The following is an 18,636-nucleotide window of genomic DNA, read 5'->3' as shown; positions in this document are numbered from 1 at the left end:
CTTGATAGTTTAGTCCAGTGGATTCTTTCTCTTCTAGACCATTTGGATTATTTAGCTTGTTGAAGGCCCTTGTGTAGGTAGGGAACAACTAGGCAGTACATACACACGTGCGCGCAAGCAATATATACATATATACCGAAAATAGTAATGACTCTTCTGGATTTGGTTTCCTGTATTAATATAGAAAGTTAGTAATTATATGAGCAACTAGTACACGCACCAAACATCATCTAAATCTTAGAAAAAAACAGTAAAGTGTGATACGTGACATTTCATTGTGCTTTAAATATTTTGATCTCTCTCTCCTTTTTTATTTTTTTTTTGAAGCTAATTCTGTAAGATTGCAAGGGCAAGTATAATGGAAGCCCTTCTGAATATAACAGTGTTAAAACTGATTTTGTTGGATTCTTCTCTTCCTTAGGTCTCTCATTTTTCTAAGTATGGCCTTCAGGATTCTGATGAAGAGGAGGAGGAACGGCCATCCAAAACTAGTACAAAGAAGTTGAAGACTACCCCTTTACCTCCTGCAGGCCAGGCCACCCCATTCCAGATGGCTCTTAATGGCAAACCAGCACCTCCACCCCAGGTAGAGACGGGACAATGAATTTGAATGGAGTCCATGATACAGACGTTGAAAGCAAGTCATTCAGCTAGTACAAAGCTGTTTTATGACCCCGGAACTTTGAAGAGTACAAATGTATTGGCAATCATGTTAAGACAATTACAAGGGAGGGCATGAGGTGGTACTGGCATCTGTTGTTTACTTGAGAGATTCAAAGAATTCTCTTGCTGTTTGGATCATTCCTTCTACAGATTGTCATTCTTAAACACCTCCCTCTCTCTTCATTTGGACTTGCTGAATTCTCTGCTCAGTGATCAACTTAAGATAGTATTTTGCTTGTGTGGGTTGATGCAAAGTAAACCCGACTTTTGTTGACTACCTGATGTGCAGTTTAATCTTATTCTTTACCTCCATGGTTTTTTTAAAAGTTCAGTTAGCTTTCTGCAAGGGTTTTTAACTCCATTTTTCTCAAGTTGTTTGCTTATACTTCAGGTAATCTCTTGATATTTGTATTTTGACAATACATAATCTTTATGAAAATACATAAAGCTTTAGAATACAAATGAATTGTTGGCTTGGGGAGAGTAGGGGCTGCATCATTTATTGCAATTACCTGTACCACACTCTTTTTCAGTCTTGTTAAGCCAGTATAAACCTTTTGTCCTTGTAAGGAAAGGTTTGTAATTTAAATATCAGGTAGTTTCTTTGCCAACTCAGAGTTATACTTTCATTTGGATGTTGTTTATATTCAATCAGGTTATAACAATTTTTTTCTGTGCTGCCATACTCATCTCAAAGAAGAGAACTTGATATAAAATGTCTTTGTAAAGCATCCTCTACCTCTCAGCTGCTAAAAGCAGGACCTTTGGAATTTTCCATGCTACAATTCTTATGGCTGCTGAAATGTGCGATTTTTATGATTGATTAAATAATTTCTTGGGAGGCACTTTGGAGACTTTTGTGTATATGTTTTCACGTTTGCGCGTACAGGGTGAGGGGGAGGGTATGATACAAGTGGGAAATGGGAAATATGTTGACTTTTATGTTTATAATTTTAACGTTTAGAGTACCCCTCTATTTAGAATACATCTCTTCTGAACTAAAGAAATGCTGTAAATGGACTTGGATTTCCAGTTACCCACATTCATTTTGTTTGAATCATATGCTTTGTATAATCTCTCTTTCCGATCTTGCAGTGTACTGTATATGTATTTCTTTGGATAAGAGTCAGATAGCCTTCTTTTCTGCCAATAAAAGTAATATGTAGGCTCCTTAAAGATACAGCTGAAAAAGAAAAGCTTCATCTTGTGGACAGATAGAGCAAATTTATGTAATGTTGACCATCAGTGGTTTTTAGGCTTTTTAATTTCCAGAATACAAATAGTAAGAGATAACAATAAATTCCTGTGATGGCACTACGGTAGGTGAGAGTTCTTTTGAAAAACTGAGCACCAAGAAATTTCAGGAGAAGGTTCTAGGAAAAGGAGAGGTGGTAAGGATCAAGATGGGCAAAGAGAATATAGTGAATAGGTATCTTATCCAGATATCTCCTTTGATTGAGGAAGTGGGTGGTCTTTGACCTTTTGGATGCAGAAGGGAGAAATGGGTAGACTTGTTTAGATATTTAGGCTAATGTGTTAGAACAATAACGGGGGACTTTGGAGAACTCTTCTTTTGTAATGCCCAGTGACCTAAGTGAGGTGAGAGGAAATGCCAGTGGTTGCACAGTTTTTGAGTGATTAGCAGCAGGACCTACATTTTACTTGGCATGAGGAAAATACTTGAGCCATCTGAATAAACTGGAAACAGCACAGTCTTCTCATCCCAATGTCAAGATGACTGTCTTCACATTGTCACCTGGCTCCCTGGAGGGGTTGATATCCGTGATGCGGTTTTCCTTCAGTCTGCTGTCGCTTTCTTGCCCCCCCTGTACACAATCTCAGGTTCTCTGACTTTAGCGGGAGGGGGGGGAGTGTCCTTAAGGCATTAGGAAGATATATAGTTTTGTTTAATGGTTACATTTATTCTACTATCTTTTCTATAATATCCTCAGTCCCTTCTTTGCAGTTCGTTCTTAAACCTTGCTTTGCTCCTAAAAAAGCAAGTGAATCTAAGCAACCAGAAAACAGAAAGGTAACTATATTTTTATGTAATCTTCTCCTCTATGCCTTTTTTTTTGGCTGCACTGCACGGCTTGTGGGATCACAGTTCCCCGACCAGGGATTGAACCCCGGCCACAGCAGTGCAAGCACCAAATCCTAACCACTAGGCCACCAGGGAACTCCCTCTCTATGCCTTTTAAGTTAGAGAAAATGTTGGCAGAAAACCCTTCATCACAGGTGAATTAGGGCAGTTGCAGAAACATTTGTTTGGTAGTTAGAACATTTGTTCTAAAATGCTGATCTAAGACCCAGTTTTCAGCCAACTGCATCAATACCTTGGAGAGCTTTGATTCCATGTATCTGGCATTGGGGCTCAGGCATATTTATATTTTAAATGCTTTCCCCCAGGTGATTGAGATATGTAGCCTGGTTTCGAAACTGTCGAAAGACTTCAGATCTTTAGCAGTGAGGTAGAGAGACATGTAGCTTTTTCCTAAGCCTTATACTGAAATGTAACTTGTGTTCAGTACCATCAAGACACATTAGTTGACTTGCTCAGAAACTTAGCATTGTTTACTCGGTGAGTACATTCAAATAACTTTAAAAGTTTTTTAAAGGAAAAAAGTGATTAGAATTTAGAAGAAAATTCCATTTTATCTTGTGTTTACTTGTTTTAAAAAATAAAGTGGCAGGTGTCTAAATTTAGCCAGTGAATCAATATATATTTTAATTTATATTTTATGTAATTTATACATATTATATGTAAAATAATTCTATAGCCACAAGCCTTTTTCAGATATTCATGTTATTGAATCCTATGCCTCCTGCAGTAATGTCCGTGAATGTATGTGTAGAAACATGCACACTTTGATGGGCCCTTGTAACCCTGACATGGGATTGCTCTTGAACACAGTATTGTTGACAGGGCTGATTTTCCAGCAAAATGAATATAAAACGTTCTTTGCTGTTAGAAAATGAGTTGTTTTGGAGGCAGGCAATAGTAGTAGTTATATACTGGATTAGGCTATTTGGCTGGGAGAACAATATGAATTATTTAAACATGGGTTTGACCTTGGATTGGATATTTACCCTTCGTTGAATAAAGGTATCTTGATTTAACTTCATTGCATTACTTTATCTATTGGATTAAGAGATGCTTTATCTTTAGGGTATTGTTTGCATGAGGAAGATTCTTTTGAGCTGGAGAGTGGAGGTTTCTAAAAACATGAAAGGTTTCAGTCGTGAAACATCACCCTCCATATATCTAAAGAGAGTCATTTTGTAGATCTTGTCTGTTTACTTAGTATTTGATGGGCTTCTTTTTTTTTTACCCCCTTCTTTCCTTCTGTGTCACCAATTTTTTTTATTGTCTACTTTTCTTTCCAGTACTGGCTTTGAGGAAGCACCTGATCTCCCAAGATTTCTCTGAAAATAACATCTTTTGGGGTAGTTTGTTGCAATTACTTAGATATACTTAAATGAGATTCACACATGGGGTTTCTAGGAGTTTACCAGGTCCTCATAGTTTCAAATTCACTTCCCCCTGTCCACTTATTAGGTGACAGTAGCTTTGAAGTCTATGCATGAGGATGAAGCAAATAAAACCTTGATCCTTAGCTTTCTTAAAGATAGGCTGAGTCCCTTAGGTCTCTAATCTAGTTACTTGATGAAATCCTGCCACTTTGCCTAAAAGTGTTCTAAGTGAGCATCTCTTGCTGTTACGGTTATTCCTTTGTTGAATAGTATAGTAAATAGAAACCCTCCTCCTCCTCCTTCCTTTCTTCGCACCTATACTCACTCCTTCTTATCTTTCATAGGTATTAGCTTTTTCTACTGTGTGGCAGGCACTGCATTAGCCAGTAGAAATAACAAAGTGTTTTGGTGATTTAACAATGTGCTTGGTGTTAGATACAGAAAATAGTAGGCTATAATCTCTACTTTCAAGCCTTCACAATCTGGTGGGTCAAATATATATAGTATGTGTGTGTGTGTATACACATACACACAAGGAATTATACCATGATACAGTGTATAAAATAGGTATAGACAAGGTGTTATGGGAGCCCAGCAGAAAAGGGTATCCTGACAGGTTGACAGAGGATGGGGAATTTCAGAACTATTCCTAAAAGTGAATTGGTTAAAAGTTAACAGACCAGGGGGCATTGGAGTGTTCCCGTAATTCATGTAATTATAATGGGAGGATCACCACCAGGGCTGCTTTTAATTTTTTTTCCAGAATTTTAAAACGTAAAAGTAGTTAGACCTGCCTGTAGCCTCCCCAGTATGTAAAAAATAGTATCATTTTTGTCTTTTAACCATTATCTAGCCTCCAGTTTGTTAGAGCAGTCCTTGGGGATTGTTCACAACTTAAGTGGCAATTCACCACGTTTCCAACACGTCAACTTTTCTACAGTTATAGGTGGAAATAGTCATTCTTTTAGTAAGGATATTTGTTAAAGGAATTCAGGGGAGTAATAGATAATATACCATTGAAAATAAAGTTTAAAGTTTAAAAAGTTATGCTAATGGTTGTTTCTTGGTTCAAAGAAATCATGAAACTTTTTTTTTAGCCACCTATTGTACAATAGCATCCATTTGAAGTTTAGGATGAAATAGGCCACTCACGAAAGATAAGCCAAAAATTGTGGAAGGTTATTAATTTACAGATGAGATTATGGAAGAAAACTAATTGGAAGAACTTTTAGATTTGAGAATGTTTCATAAATTGGCTTAGCCGCTTGTTAACATTTTACCAGGTCATATGCAAGTTTAGGACATATTTAATGAATTTGCACTGAGCCAATTTTACAGTGTGTTTCAGCTTTATGAATGTTTACCTTTTCAAACCATAGACTGTTAATCATGGCTATGTCTTTAAAACTGCTTAATAAATGTAAATCTAACTCTTGACACATTTAAACATAAAGGAATTATTCCCAGATAAAAATTGTTCCTAATAGAACTTTGTTTTTTCTTTTGGGAAATTAGAGTACACGTTCATCATCTGATATGATACTGCACAGGTAGAGCCCAGCTAATCTTAGGATTCAGTCTCCTGAAAGATAAATTCCAGGCCCAAAATTGTGTTTATGATAACCAGAAATTTATGTCTAAATGTTTTCTTTAAGAAAATGCAGAGTTACTGGAGACTTTGATATTTGTATCTTTTATTTTCTTTTCCCAATGGCTTCTGACTGCAAGGCAATGTGAGGGCAGGGTAACCCTGTGTAAATCAGAAAATTATAGTTGCTAACTAAATCAAGTAAGGCATAATCTTTGTCTCAAGAAGACCATATGTTCAGTATGGGTGCTGGCTTAGGTTCCAGGCTCCAGACCATAATATTACAAAAGGGTGATTCCATGAATCCTCATTTGGATCCCAAGTACTAATAGAGGAATTTTGGGGTAATTTTTAAATCCTCTTTAGCAAATATGCTACCTCACATTATAATGGAATGGGCAGAATCTAATATTGTTGTATCATATTTTGAATAAAGTAAATATGGTCTAGAAGCTCTCTGTCTATTTGGTGTCATTTAATGCTGCTTTCCTGATCTTTCTGCTGTCTACAGAGCCAGAGCCCAGAGGTGGAGCAGTTAGGGAGGGTTGTGGAACTGGACAGTGACATGGTAGATATCACCCAGGAGCCAGTTTTGGATTCCATGTTAGAAGAGAGCGTGCCTGAGGATCAGGAACCTGTGTCTGCCTCAACACACATTGCGTCTTCACTGGGAATTAATCCACATGTCTTACAGGTGAAGTGCTAACCCACCCTTACTACAACAGGAATCCAAACTAATATTTATCTTCCATTCATAACATCAGGCTTTTTCTTTCATTAATCACCTAAGAGCATTGAGTGGTCGCTGGAATGAGAAAAACCAGGAATATGGCCCATGTTTAGGCATCATTTTCCCATTCGTGGGAGGAAGGCTATAGTGAGATTCAGAAGACCTGGATTCTAACCCCAGTTTTGTAACTGTTACTGTGTGACTTTAGGCAAGTCATTTAACGTGAGCACTATAAAATATTAATTTCATTTACTTTACAGAGAGGTTTTGAAGCTCTGGAAAGTGCTCCACAGGAGTTTTGTTTGTTCGTTTGTTTATTTTTTGTTTTTTTTAAATTGTAGTTACAAGTTTCTTTAAGCTCTGTCTCAACTTCCCCCTGCCTGTGCCTTTTGTCATATTATGAATTTAGCCTTTGACTTATATTTGACTTTGAAATTAATTCATTAAGCAGACATGTGAGCAACTGCTGTGTGCCAGCCTCTGGTGAGATTGTATATACAAAGCAGAGGAGTTTTATATAACTTCTATCCTTCAGGCACATACAGTGGAACAGAGTCAGTCACACAAATATTATACTAGCTCTGGACACAGCCTGAGACAGAAAAAAATTGGTCATTGTAAACTGCATTTTTCTTTTATGGCCTTTGGATTTGGGGGAGCACATTCATTCTATAGATATTGCCTTTTTAGATCATGAAAGCATCACTGCTTGCTGATGAAGAAGATGTAGATATGGTCCTGGATCAACGCTTCAGTCGCCTTCCTTCTAAAGCAGATACTTCTCAAGAAATCTGTTCTCCCAGGCTCCCCATTTCAGCAACTCACTCATCAAAATCCCGTTCATTAGGTACTGTAAAAGATGCTCTTTTGCAAGAAAGCTGTAAAGTCTGGCTTTTCACATATCTTCTTCTAAGTGGAGTCGACTTCTCTAGCAAACAACTCCCTAAAGGCATATGACATAATGATGCCAAGCAGAAATGTACTCTTATAAATGTACCTGTTAGGTGGGGCCAGTTTTTAAAAAACATGGTCATTGGTGCAGATGCAGAAGTTGTACGGAGAAAAAAAGCATTTGTTTTGTTGGGGGGCATGTTTTTATTTGCTTATGAATGTGGGTTAGACAGTAAGCTCAGATTTCCTAATTTTTATCATACCTTAGAGGAATCAGCAAGTTGTCTTGCTCTGTACTCTTTTTGTGCAGTTCTAACACTATCCTTATTGCTTTCTAGGGGCAAATGTTGCTTCTTATAATGTGCAAAACTTTTCAGATTTCTACCTTTCCCTAAACCTTCCCCAATTCCCAGGACAGCAGTTACCTGTTACATTTTAAAGCTTTTCTTATCTTTTCTAGTGGGCTTGTAACTGTGTGGGATTGGAGATAGAGTTGATATCAACAAAGGAGTTCAGCAGGTGTAATTTCAAAACATTTTGAAAGCCAGAGGAACTACCAGGAAGAGATTTGTTATGTTGCCTTAAAAACTAAATGTTTATTTTTCAGTTCTTTTGAGTACCCTAATTAACTTTCCTTTTTAAAAATACTTTAATAAATAAAGCATCAGTTAAACATTTATAGCAAGCTTTTCCGTAATGAACACTACATGAAAATCTCATACTTCAGTAACTAACTCCTTGCTTTAGACAGGAAATACATAAAATTGGAAAACAGGCAAAAATGACAAGAACTATCCTTCTGAAAGGCATATATGCAATCACAAGATGCCTCTGAAAGGCATATATGCAATCACAAGATGGGTTTCTGAAAGGCATATATGCAATTGCAAGATGGGTTTCTGTTTTCTTAAGTCTAACATTGAGCACTGGAGTGGTATGAATTTGAGTTTTGATCTTACCAACTTTTTATATTGACTGAGAAAGGTTACATTTGGCATTCTGATAAGGGCATGAGCATTGGTGTCAGACTTAGCTGGGTTTGTCTCTCAGTCCTGCCACTTAGTAGCTTTGTGGATTTGGACAAGTCACTTAACTGAGCCCAGTTTTCCCATCTATAAAGTGAGGACTGTAATGTTCTTCATTTAAAGTTATTGAAGGATGAAATGAAACAGTGTATATAAATGGCTTATATAGAGTCTGCTGCAGATAAGTGCTAGATAGTTTTTTTAAATAGTAGTGGTAGTAGTAGTAGTAGTTGTGTTATTAATGTTGTTATTGTTGGTGACATCATCATCATTAGAATTCCTGCCTTGATTTCCTGTGTGAAAGAGGAATTTCTGTAGAATCTGATATAAGCTGCTCCTGGTCATCTATATCTGATTTAAGTAGCTTAATAAAACTATAATTTCAGCCTTGATGGTTGTTGTTGTTCAAGAATCAATAGACTGTGTTTTCTAATAGTCTTTTTTTTTTCCTTATTTTAGTAGGTGGGTTACTACAATCAAAATTTGCAAGTGGAACTTTTCTTTCACCAGGTGCCTCTTTACAAGAGTGTCGCACTCCCAGAACATCGTCATTGATGAATATTGCATCCACATCCCCTTGGTCTGTCCCTCCACCCCTGACCTCTGTGTTTACGGTGCCCAGCCCAGCCCCTGAGGTTCAGTTGAAAACAGTGGGTACACGCAGACAACCAGGCCTAGTCCCTCTTGAAAAGTCTGTCACCTATGGAAAGGGGAAACTCCTGATGGACCTGGCCCTATTTATGGGACGCTCATTTCGGGTTGGTTGGGGCCCCAACTGGACTCTTGCTAATAGTGGAGAACAGCTGAGTGGCCCTCAGGAACTGGAAAATCATCAGATTGCTGATTCTGTGGAATATGGATTCCTGCCTAATCCAGTAGCTGTTAAATCGTGAGTCACGTATCCTTATGCTTTTTGAGAAGGGCAACGTGGTAGGTGAGAAAAAGCTTTTCATCACCAAGAGACCCAAGGTCAGGGCCCTGCTTTGTGATCTTTCTAGATATATTCTTAGCACAATTTTATTTGTATAATTAAAAACTAAAATGATTAATAGCTCCATTTGTACCATCAAGGTATGAAGAGTATAGAATAGTTATCTAATGGTTAAACTTTAGTTGGAAAAGTAACAGACTCAAAGCTAATGCTGCAGCATTCCTTGAGTTTTCATCCTTTTTATTGCATTAGTCATTTTTCTATTTTCTCACTTAGATATTGGTAATTTCTTCATAAATAAGGTATATTCTCATTAAAGCACATTCCCTGTATCTTAGACTTAATAAGGTAAATGTATGAACTGTGGATAATCCATAACACAAGTATTTGGAAATAAGATGACATCTGATAATTATACATGTTATACATCTCTACACAGTTCCCACCATTAATATTTACATATGTGTGATTATAGTTCTGTATATACTTCATATACTATATATTGCTGTACTGATTTTATATATATATATATATAAATGTATATAGTGTTCTGGTAGTTATTACATAGTATGCATACAGTTTTTTGTAAAATTTGTAACCTTTCTCTATTTACTTTTCATAATTGTAACAAACTGTGCTATCTTTAATACAGATTAAGTGACTATGATCACCTATTATTATTAGTTTTTAAAGTTGATTTTGAAGAAATAAAAAAACAACAGCATCTCTTGTACCTCACAATTAGGAATATTGATCCTAAACCCAGGTTATCCATGATGTCGTGATATTTTAGAGGTTGTTAATGTCAGTCTTAAAAATTGGATCAAGGCTGGTCAACTGTATGCTCATCTTAATTGAGAGTCAGTTCTTTAGTATCTGTAAGCTTAACCTCATGACTTTTGATACTGATAACTCATAACTTAATGAGTTAAGTATGGTTTGAGAAACGGGTGTCCCACAGTAGCTTTTGACCATTGGATTTCATAGTATCCATATACATGCAGAAGCCATTTCCAGGTCCAATTGTACTGACTTCCATGCTTATTATAATCTGGCCTAAGAAGGCTTGGGATTCTTTTTTTTTTTTAAAGCCTTGGGATTCTGAATGCATGGGTCAGGGGTAATTTGCTCAATATATATCAAATAAGTTCATTATAGTTTGATATTAGGAAACAAATTTTCTTTAAAATCACAGTGGAATGTTTTGTGTCCTATTTTGTAATTATAAAAAGAAACAAAGGTTTCATTGTAGGAAAATTCTACCATCTGTCTTTTCTATCTTATTTGTTATTTTCGCTTGTAGCCTAACTGAATCTCCATTCAAAGTTCATTTGGAAAAACTCAGTTTGAGGCAAAAGAAGCTGGATGAAGACCTGCAATTATACCAGACATCTCTGGAGCTTAAATTAAAACATAGCACTGTCCATGTGGATGAGCTGTGTCCTCTCATTGTCCCCAATCCGGGAGTTGCTGTCATTCATGACTATGCAGATTGGGTTAAGGAAGCATCAGGAGACTTATTGGAACCACAAAGTGAGTATGGACTATACTTCTAACCCTTGATGCCCCAGGAACAGGAGTAGGAGCATATGTTCATAGGAGGGCACAATTTCCTTGTGCCAGTGTAGTGGTGGATGCCTGAGCTTGCACTTATCTGTAGTTGAGTCGGGATGAGCAAAATCTCAAGCAGGAAGAAATCACATCATTGTTTATCATTACTCTTATGCCCCTGTTCAAAGGAACTGTAGCCAGTCACATCCCATGGATTTATAAAATTAGATCCCTTACCCCACCCAGAGAACATAGGGAGAGAGAGATCCTGCCTAAGTCCTACCCATTCTTCCATGTCCAACTCAAGTCCCACTTGTTCTTCCCAACAGCTTTGGTGGTTATAACTTCCTGACCTCTCTCACTATTACCTCTCTATAATGATTCTGACCATGTTTTTCTGAACCAGTACTTCCATAAAGGGCTTTTCTAATTTGGGCACTTACTATTTCAAGTAGAAAAATTACATGTTTCACACAACATTTCACATCACTTTTATTGAAAAATGGGGACTATTAGAATGTTCCATACCACACGTTTTGGGAATTGTTTATGTTCATTTCTTTGTGTTTGCTGTAGTTGTCTTATCTCTTCAAATATATGAGTCATCTTCCCAATGCATACTTGTAAGTAGCTTAAGGTGGTAAACAGTGCTTCCTTTTTGTTTTCCTTTGTGAGGGGCAATATAGCGTTAGTGGTTAAGAGTATAGAGTTGGACTCTGATTACTTGAGTTTGAATCCTGGCTCTGTTACATCTTGCCTGTAACTTTGAGCAAGTCACTTAATGCTCTGTACCTCAGTTTCCTCATCTGTAAAATGAAGATGGTAACTATTGTATAGTTATATTGTGTAGATGAGAGTTGGTTTACTCCTAAGTGCTTTGAACAGTATCATTTAGGCTCACTAAAATGTTAGGCTGTGCCTATAGCAGATAATAATCCCTTACAAGTTTTCAGAGCACTTTATATTTCTTAAAGCATTTTTTTGAACAGAATTTGATCAAATTAGAGGATTTTTCTCTTATCATTTGAGACTATATGTAGCCATAATTAGGCTAGAGGAACCTGTATAAAGGAGCCTGGAGTTATATTTGTTATGTAAGTACCATGGATACATGGAGTGAGCAGGCAGTCATACCACACACTTCTGGAGCTTGTAAGACACAGGTGAGTGAGGTGGAGACAGATTCAGGGAAATCAACTTGAGTTGTTGTTTGGGGTATTTCTTAACTTATGTATTTTTAATGCCACATTAAAGTGATCCCCTCTCTGTAGTTATTGTATGGCTTCATGTCATTGCATTATTTTCCTGTCCCTTCCTTAGTTGTGAAGCACTGGAGCCTAACATGGACCTTATGTGAAGCTCTATGGGGCCACCTGAAGGAGCTTGACAGCCAGCTGGATGAGCCCACTGAATACATTCAGATTCTGGAGCGAAGAAGAGCTTTCTCTCGCTGGCTGTCCCATACTGCTGCACCTCAAATTGAGGAGGAAGTCTCCTTAACCCGAAAAGACAACCCTGTGGAGGCTGTCTTCAGCTACCTCACGGGCAAGAGGATCAGTGAGGCCTGCTCCCTGGCCCAGCAGTCAGGTAGGGCATACCGTCCTTCTCTGCACCCCTGCCTACTTCCTACTCACTGTCCCTACCCCTTAATCGTGTGTTTGCCCTTGTCTTCTAACCCGAATATTAAGTATAAACTTCCCAGGAAGATCGCTGGTTCCTCCAGAATAGGTAGGGACTCTGTCTTCCAGTTTTCCTTTTATAACCTTAAACTTTAAATTTTATTTATCTATCTATCTATTTATTTATTTATTTATTTTGGCTGCGTTGGGTCTTCGTTGCTGTGCGTGGGCCTTCTCTAGTTGCTGTGAGCGGGGGCTACTCTTCATTGCGGTGCACGGGCTTCTTATTGCGGTGCCTTCTCTTATCGTGGAGCATGGGCTCTAGGCACGTGGGCTTCAGTAGTTGAGGCTCGCGGGCTCTAGAGCACAGGCTGAGTAGTTGAGGTGCACGGGCTTAGTTGCTCCGCAGCATGTGGGATCTTCCCGGACCAGGGCTTGAACCCATGTCCCCTGCATTGGCAGGTGGATTCTTAACCACTGCGCCACCAGGGAAGTCCCTAGAATTTTTTTATTGCCTCAAGCCTTTGTACTTAAAATTTTTTATTGAAAGAGATACTGGGGCTTCCCTGGTGGCGCAGTGGTTGAGAATCTGCCTGCCAATGCGGGGACACGGGTTCGAGCCCTGGTCTGGGAAGATCCCACATGCCGCGGAGCAACTAGGCCTGTGAGCCACAGTTACTGAGCCTGCGCGTCTGGAGCCTGTGCTCCGCAACAAGAGAGGCCGCGATAGTGAGAGGCTCGCGCACCGCGATGAAGAGTGGCCCCCACTTGCCACAACTAGAGAAAGCCCTCGCACAGAAACGAAGACCCAACACAGCCATAAATAAATAAATAAATAAAATAAATAAACCCAAAAGTTTAAAAAAAAAAAGAGAGATACTGGACTCTAGAGAGTGAAAGACTCAACCGTTTTCTTTATATCATACATTTGTTTTTCCTCTAGGTTTGAGTTTGCCATTTCTCAGTGTCATTATATACTACCTGCTAGTTGGGCATGTTTACAGTTATGTCATCTCAGTTTTCACTGTAGACCTTTGAATCAAATGATACTTCCCTCCATTTTACAGATGAGGTGCCTTGTGTAGGGTCACAGAAATAATAGTAGATCTGACACTGAACTCTGTGTACTATACAATCTATATGTAATTAGTTTAAGCTACAATACTTTGAAGATTTTCTACCCAAGCCAAAAACGGTAAGTTCTTGATCAGTATTTTAGCACTACTGCAGAGAGCAGTCAGAGGTGTTTCTTGAGGGCCAGAAGAAATAAAATAATGCCCCCAAGTGTTTTCCCAAGTCTATAAATTCTCAGTATCACCGGAGAACTGTTTCTCTTGTAGGTGATCATCGTCTTGCCCTTCTTTTATCCCAGTTGGTTGGCAGCCAGTCGGTCCGGGAGCTGCTTACTATGCAGCTGGTAGATTGGCATCAGCTCCAGGCTGACTGTTTCATCCAGGAGGAGAGACTGCGCATCTTTGCCCTCTTGGCTGGAAAACCGGTATTTTCCTCTTTTCTCATAAACTTACATAAATTTTCTCATAGATTCAGGATTGCTTGAGGTTAAGGCAAAGAGCTATCTTTGTAAATTGTACACTATTACATATAACTAAGCAACTTGTATTTAACTTTCAGCAGAAATATTTTCAAATTATAAACGTACAACATGTACATTGTGGGGAAGAAGTACTGGTTATATAGAAATTAAAATGTTAAAATTCACCATATCCCATATCATAGTGATAAACAACGTAATTCATTGTCTGTCTTTCTAGACATATTTTAAGTCTATTTTGACATATATGTGTGCATATTTACACTTGTTATATATTCAAATAAAATGAATTATATATAGCAGTTCTGCAACCTTTTTTTTTAACTTACTGAATATGATCATTTTTCATGTTGTGTGGCCTCTCTTTTTTTAATAGCCACTTCTCTTCCATTTTATGAATGATGTATCATAATTACTTTAAGCCAATTTTCTTGCTGCCTACCCATTTTGCTTGCCATCTTAAAGTCAATTTCCAAAAATGAAATCACTGATCAGAATTTATTCACATCTTAAAGTTGGCAGCTGTGGGCAATGAGTGGTTCTCACCTCTTCTCAGCACTTACTGTCTAAGTCCACCCTATCACCTGCCACCAAGGGACTGTGTATTTTATATCTGGATCATTAACACTGCTATTTAAATCATTTAGAATCAACTTGAATAAGTGAGCAACATGGAGGCCTGGCCAGTAACAAGGTAATGTATAATGTAGAGCTGTGATGGTGATTTTGTCTCCTGTAGGTATGGCAGCTCTCAGAGCAGAAGCAAATCAATGTGTGCTCACAGTTGGATTGGAAACGGTCCCTGGCTGTCCATCTTTGGTATTTGCTCCCACCAACAGCCTCCATTTCCAAGGCACTCAGCATGTATGAAGAAGCATTTCAGGTATATGTATCCAGTATAGCCAAGCAAGAGTCCTGGTAGGATTTCTGTTTTTGCCAGAAAAGTACTACAGAGAAAAAACCATCAAATCACATTTCATAATACTTTTTCCTAACTGCTTTTTGAAAAGTACCATAGAATTGAAATGGACACAGGAAATCCAATGGGAAACTTCTTCAAGTTTCTGCTTCTATTTTGTTTAATATGATGAGTTTCCACAATTTATTTTCTTACTGCTGTTTTCCTGCCTCAACAATGGAGGGTTTTTCTTCATTCCTAATGCTGTCTTATTCCTTCAGGAATTCCCTGAGATACAGCCTGACCTCGTGTTTAGTATAGCCCCAAATTAGCAGGTCTGAAATTTGCCTCTAAATATCACTATATTTCATATTCCTTGTCCATTTGGAGGTTAAAGGATTATTAATGTTTTTAATGCCATTATTTGGTTCTTTTCTTACTGTTCATTTTTATTGTCTTTGACATCATTTGCCAGAATTATCAATATTTGTCAGGAAAAAGAGAACACTAAAAAAAACTGAGTGTAATAAGAATTGTGGCAAGAAAGGTGGTGGGGTTAGTGAGAGCTGTCTGAGGTCTTTGCCAGTCCATTGAAGGCAGGTGGAATATGTCATTGATCAAAACAAGTTTAAAATCCTTGAAACACTCCTTTAGAGGATGTCACACCATTCTTAATACACATCTGAGTAACTGAGACACAGTAGAATCTAGTGAAACATACTAGCAGCTGATGTATTGTTTTATCAAATTCTTAACTTCAGAATACCTCTGAGGGTGACAGATATGCCTGCTGCCCACTTCCCTCATACCTGGAGGACTCTGGCTTTGTGGTAGAGGAGGAGCAAGACTCACAGAGACCTCTTCAAGATGTCTGCTTTCACCTTCTAAAACTCTATAGTGACAGGTAAATCAGAGCCATATGTTACAGTCACTCGAGGGTTCCATGAGCCCTAGGGAGTCCTTTTCCTTTTATATGTGGTCAAATTGCTGTAAGTCTATATAAATTACCAAAATATAACTTACAGTAATTGAGTGCAAAGAGCATGGGAACTGGAATTAGAAATCTAAGCATTCACATTTTAAATCAACTATACGTAAATGAAATTGTTTTTTAAAAATCTAAAAATTATTTTAATCAACTTTAATGAGATACAGTTTTACACATAATGAAGTGTGTGGTTTGATATGTTTTAATGTAATCTAACTACCATCACTATCAAGGTAACATTTACATTACCCTCAAAAAGTTACCTCATGTCCCTTTGCAATCAGTCCACACCACAGACAGCTACTGACTGACTTTTCATTACTGTAGATTAGTTTTGCTGTTATAGAATTTTATGTAATTGGGATCATTCTGTATGTTATCATTTGTGCCTGGCTTCTTTTACTCAGCATAGTGATTTTGAGATTTATCCATGTTAATATGTATATCAGAAATTTATTTATTTATTCATTTGTTAATGGACAGTTTTCTTGTTTTGGGCTATTAAGAATAAAGCTGCTATGAACATTTGTATCTAAAAATGTTTGTATCATTTTGCATTCCCACCAAGATCTGTAATTAATTGCTCCATATCCTCTTCAAAACTTGGTATTGTCAGCTTTTAAAATTTTACCATTTTAGTGGGCACATAGTGGTGTGTCATTTTTGTGTGCTTAATAATAAATTAATATAATGCATTAACATGCTATTATATCTAATCAGATAATCAAAACTATCTCAGAGCTATCTTTTTACCTTATCAGAAACACTGAGTGGTTTTCTCCAGTCAAAAGTATTAGCTCACATCTCATTTCATTTCTTTAAATACTTTCTTTTAAATTAACTATATTAATTACAGAATAATACAGTCTTTTATTGTGGTAAAATACACATAATTAAAATTGTGTTTTAATTTGCATTTCCCTAATGCCTAATGGTGGCAGGCATTTTTTCATGTGCTTATTTACCATCTATCTGTGTATCTTCCTTGTTGAAATCTATTTGAAATCTTTTGCCCCCCTTTTTTTAATAGAGTCGCCTAATAATTCTTTATTGTGTTGTAATAGTTCTTTATATATTTAGGATGCAAGTCCTTTATTATAAATGTGTTTTTGCAATTATTTTCTCCCAATACACAGGCACAGAAGTTTTACATTTTTATAAAGTCCAATTTATTGAAGTTTTTAAACTATAAAATCAGTTTCTTTAATAGATAGAGCTGTCGAGGTTTTCTATTTATTCTTGAGTCAGTTTTGTTCATTTGTTTTTCCTAAGGAATTTGTCTGCTTCACCAAAGTCACCAAATTTATTAGCATAAAGTTCTGTATAACATTTCCATATTCTTTTATTTATTCATTCATTCATTCATTCATTCATTCATTTTTGACTGCGTTGAGTCTTCGTTGCTGCACGCGGGCTTTCTCTAGTTGCGGCGAGCAGGGGCTACTCTTCGTTGTGGTGCGCGGGCTTCTCATTGTGGTGGCTTCTCTTGTTGCAGAGCCATGGGTTCTAGGCGCGCGGGCTTCAGTAGTTGTGGCACACGGACTTAGTTGCTTCGTGGCATGTGGGATCTTCCCAGACCAAGGGTCGAACCCGTGTCCGCTGCATTAGCAGGCAGATTCTAACCACTGAGCCACCAGGGAAGTCCCTCCTTATTCTTTTTTAATGTCTGTAGGATGTGTGGCTGTGTCTCTTTCTTCCCTGATATTGGTATTTGTGTCTTCTCTCTTTTTCTCCTGATTAGTCTATCTCCAGCTTTTGGTTTCATTGGTTATCTCTATTAGTCATCTAGCTCAAAATGAATCATAAATCTAAGTGTCAAACTTAAAACAATAACCTCTTAGAAGAAAATCTTTGCAACTGTGGGTTAGGCAAAGATTTCTCAGATACCAAACACATAATCCATAAAAGAAAAAATTGATAAATTGGACTTTAACAAAATTAAAAACTACTACTCATTAGACAGACTGTTAAGAGAATGAAAAGATGAGCCACAGATTGGGAGAAGATACTTGAAATTCATATATCTGATAAAGGACTTATATCCAGAACATGTAAAGAACTCTCTGAACTCAATAATAAGAAAACAAACAATCCAGTTTAAAAATTGGGAAAAATATTTAAAGGGATGCTTCACCAAAGAAGACTACATATAAAGCCCATGAAAAGTTTTTATCAATAGACATCAGGGACATGCAAATTAAAGCCATCATGGGATGGCACTACCGATCTATTAGAATGGCTAAAAATTAAGACATCTGTACCAAATGTCATCATGGAAGCGGAGCAATTGGAATTCTCAACACTGCTGGGGAAAAATGTAAAATATTACTGGCACTTGGAAAAACAGTTTGGCGGCTTAAAAAGTTAAACATACGGCTACATACATTCCACTCCTAGGTATTTACCCAAGAGGAATGAAAACATATGTCTATTTATATGTTGATAGCAGCTTTATTTGTAAAGGTCCAAAAAGGGAAACAACCCAAATTTCCATCAACAGGTGATTAGATAAGCAAATTGTGGTACATCCATACAATGGAATACTATCTCAGCAGTAAGAAAGAATGAACTGTTGATAACATGCAACAGCATGGTGAATCACAAAATACTTTTACTTATTTTTGAAGCGGTGAGAAAAAAAAAATACTCCCAAAAATGTACCTACTGCTTGATTCCAATTTATGTAAAACTCTGGAAAATGCAAACTAGTCTATAATGATAGAAAG

The 18,636-nt window shown here is 37.4% G+C and overlaps 1 protein-coding gene across 6 annotated transcripts in view; it reads left to right on the top strand.

The window, feature by feature from the left end:
- Positions 1 to 18,636, top strand: part of NUP98 (nucleoporin 98 and 96 precursor) — a 97,314-nt gene that overhangs the window by 70,308 nt on the left and 8,370 nt on the right. For 5 of the 6 annotated variants that reach the window (XM_061201335.1, XM_061201337.1, XM_061201334.1 and 2 more), the window contains 9 exons: positions 422 to 586; positions 6,237 to 6,419; positions 7,146 to 7,302; positions 8,831 to 9,260; positions 10,606 to 10,835; positions 12,174 to 12,440; positions 13,813 to 13,970; positions 14,764 to 14,907; positions 15,684 to 15,826. In XM_061201335.1, the coding sequence (XP_061057318.1) occupies positions 422 to 586; positions 6,237 to 6,419; positions 7,146 to 7,302; positions 8,831 to 9,260; positions 10,606 to 10,835; positions 12,174 to 12,440; positions 13,813 to 13,970; positions 14,764 to 14,907; positions 15,684 to 15,826 (1,877 nt within the window). The remainder of the gene's footprint in view (positions 1 to 421; positions 587 to 6,236; positions 6,420 to 7,145; positions 7,303 to 8,830; positions 9,261 to 10,605; positions 10,836 to 12,173; positions 12,441 to 13,812; positions 13,971 to 14,763; positions 14,908 to 15,683; positions 15,827 to 18,636) is intronic. The other variant, XM_061201333.1, reaches the window with a different exon arrangement.

Source organism: Eubalaena glacialis, chromosome 10, assembly GCF_028564815.1.
Source record: "Eubalaena glacialis isolate mEubGla1 chromosome 10, mEubGla1.1.hap2.+ XY, whole genome shotgun sequence".
Classification (NCBI taxonomy): domain Eukaryota; kingdom Metazoa; phylum Chordata; class Mammalia; order Artiodactyla; family Balaenidae; genus Eubalaena; species Eubalaena glacialis.
Note: the sequence above shows the minus strand (reverse complement) of the source record. Positions and strands in the feature narration are given on the sequence as shown.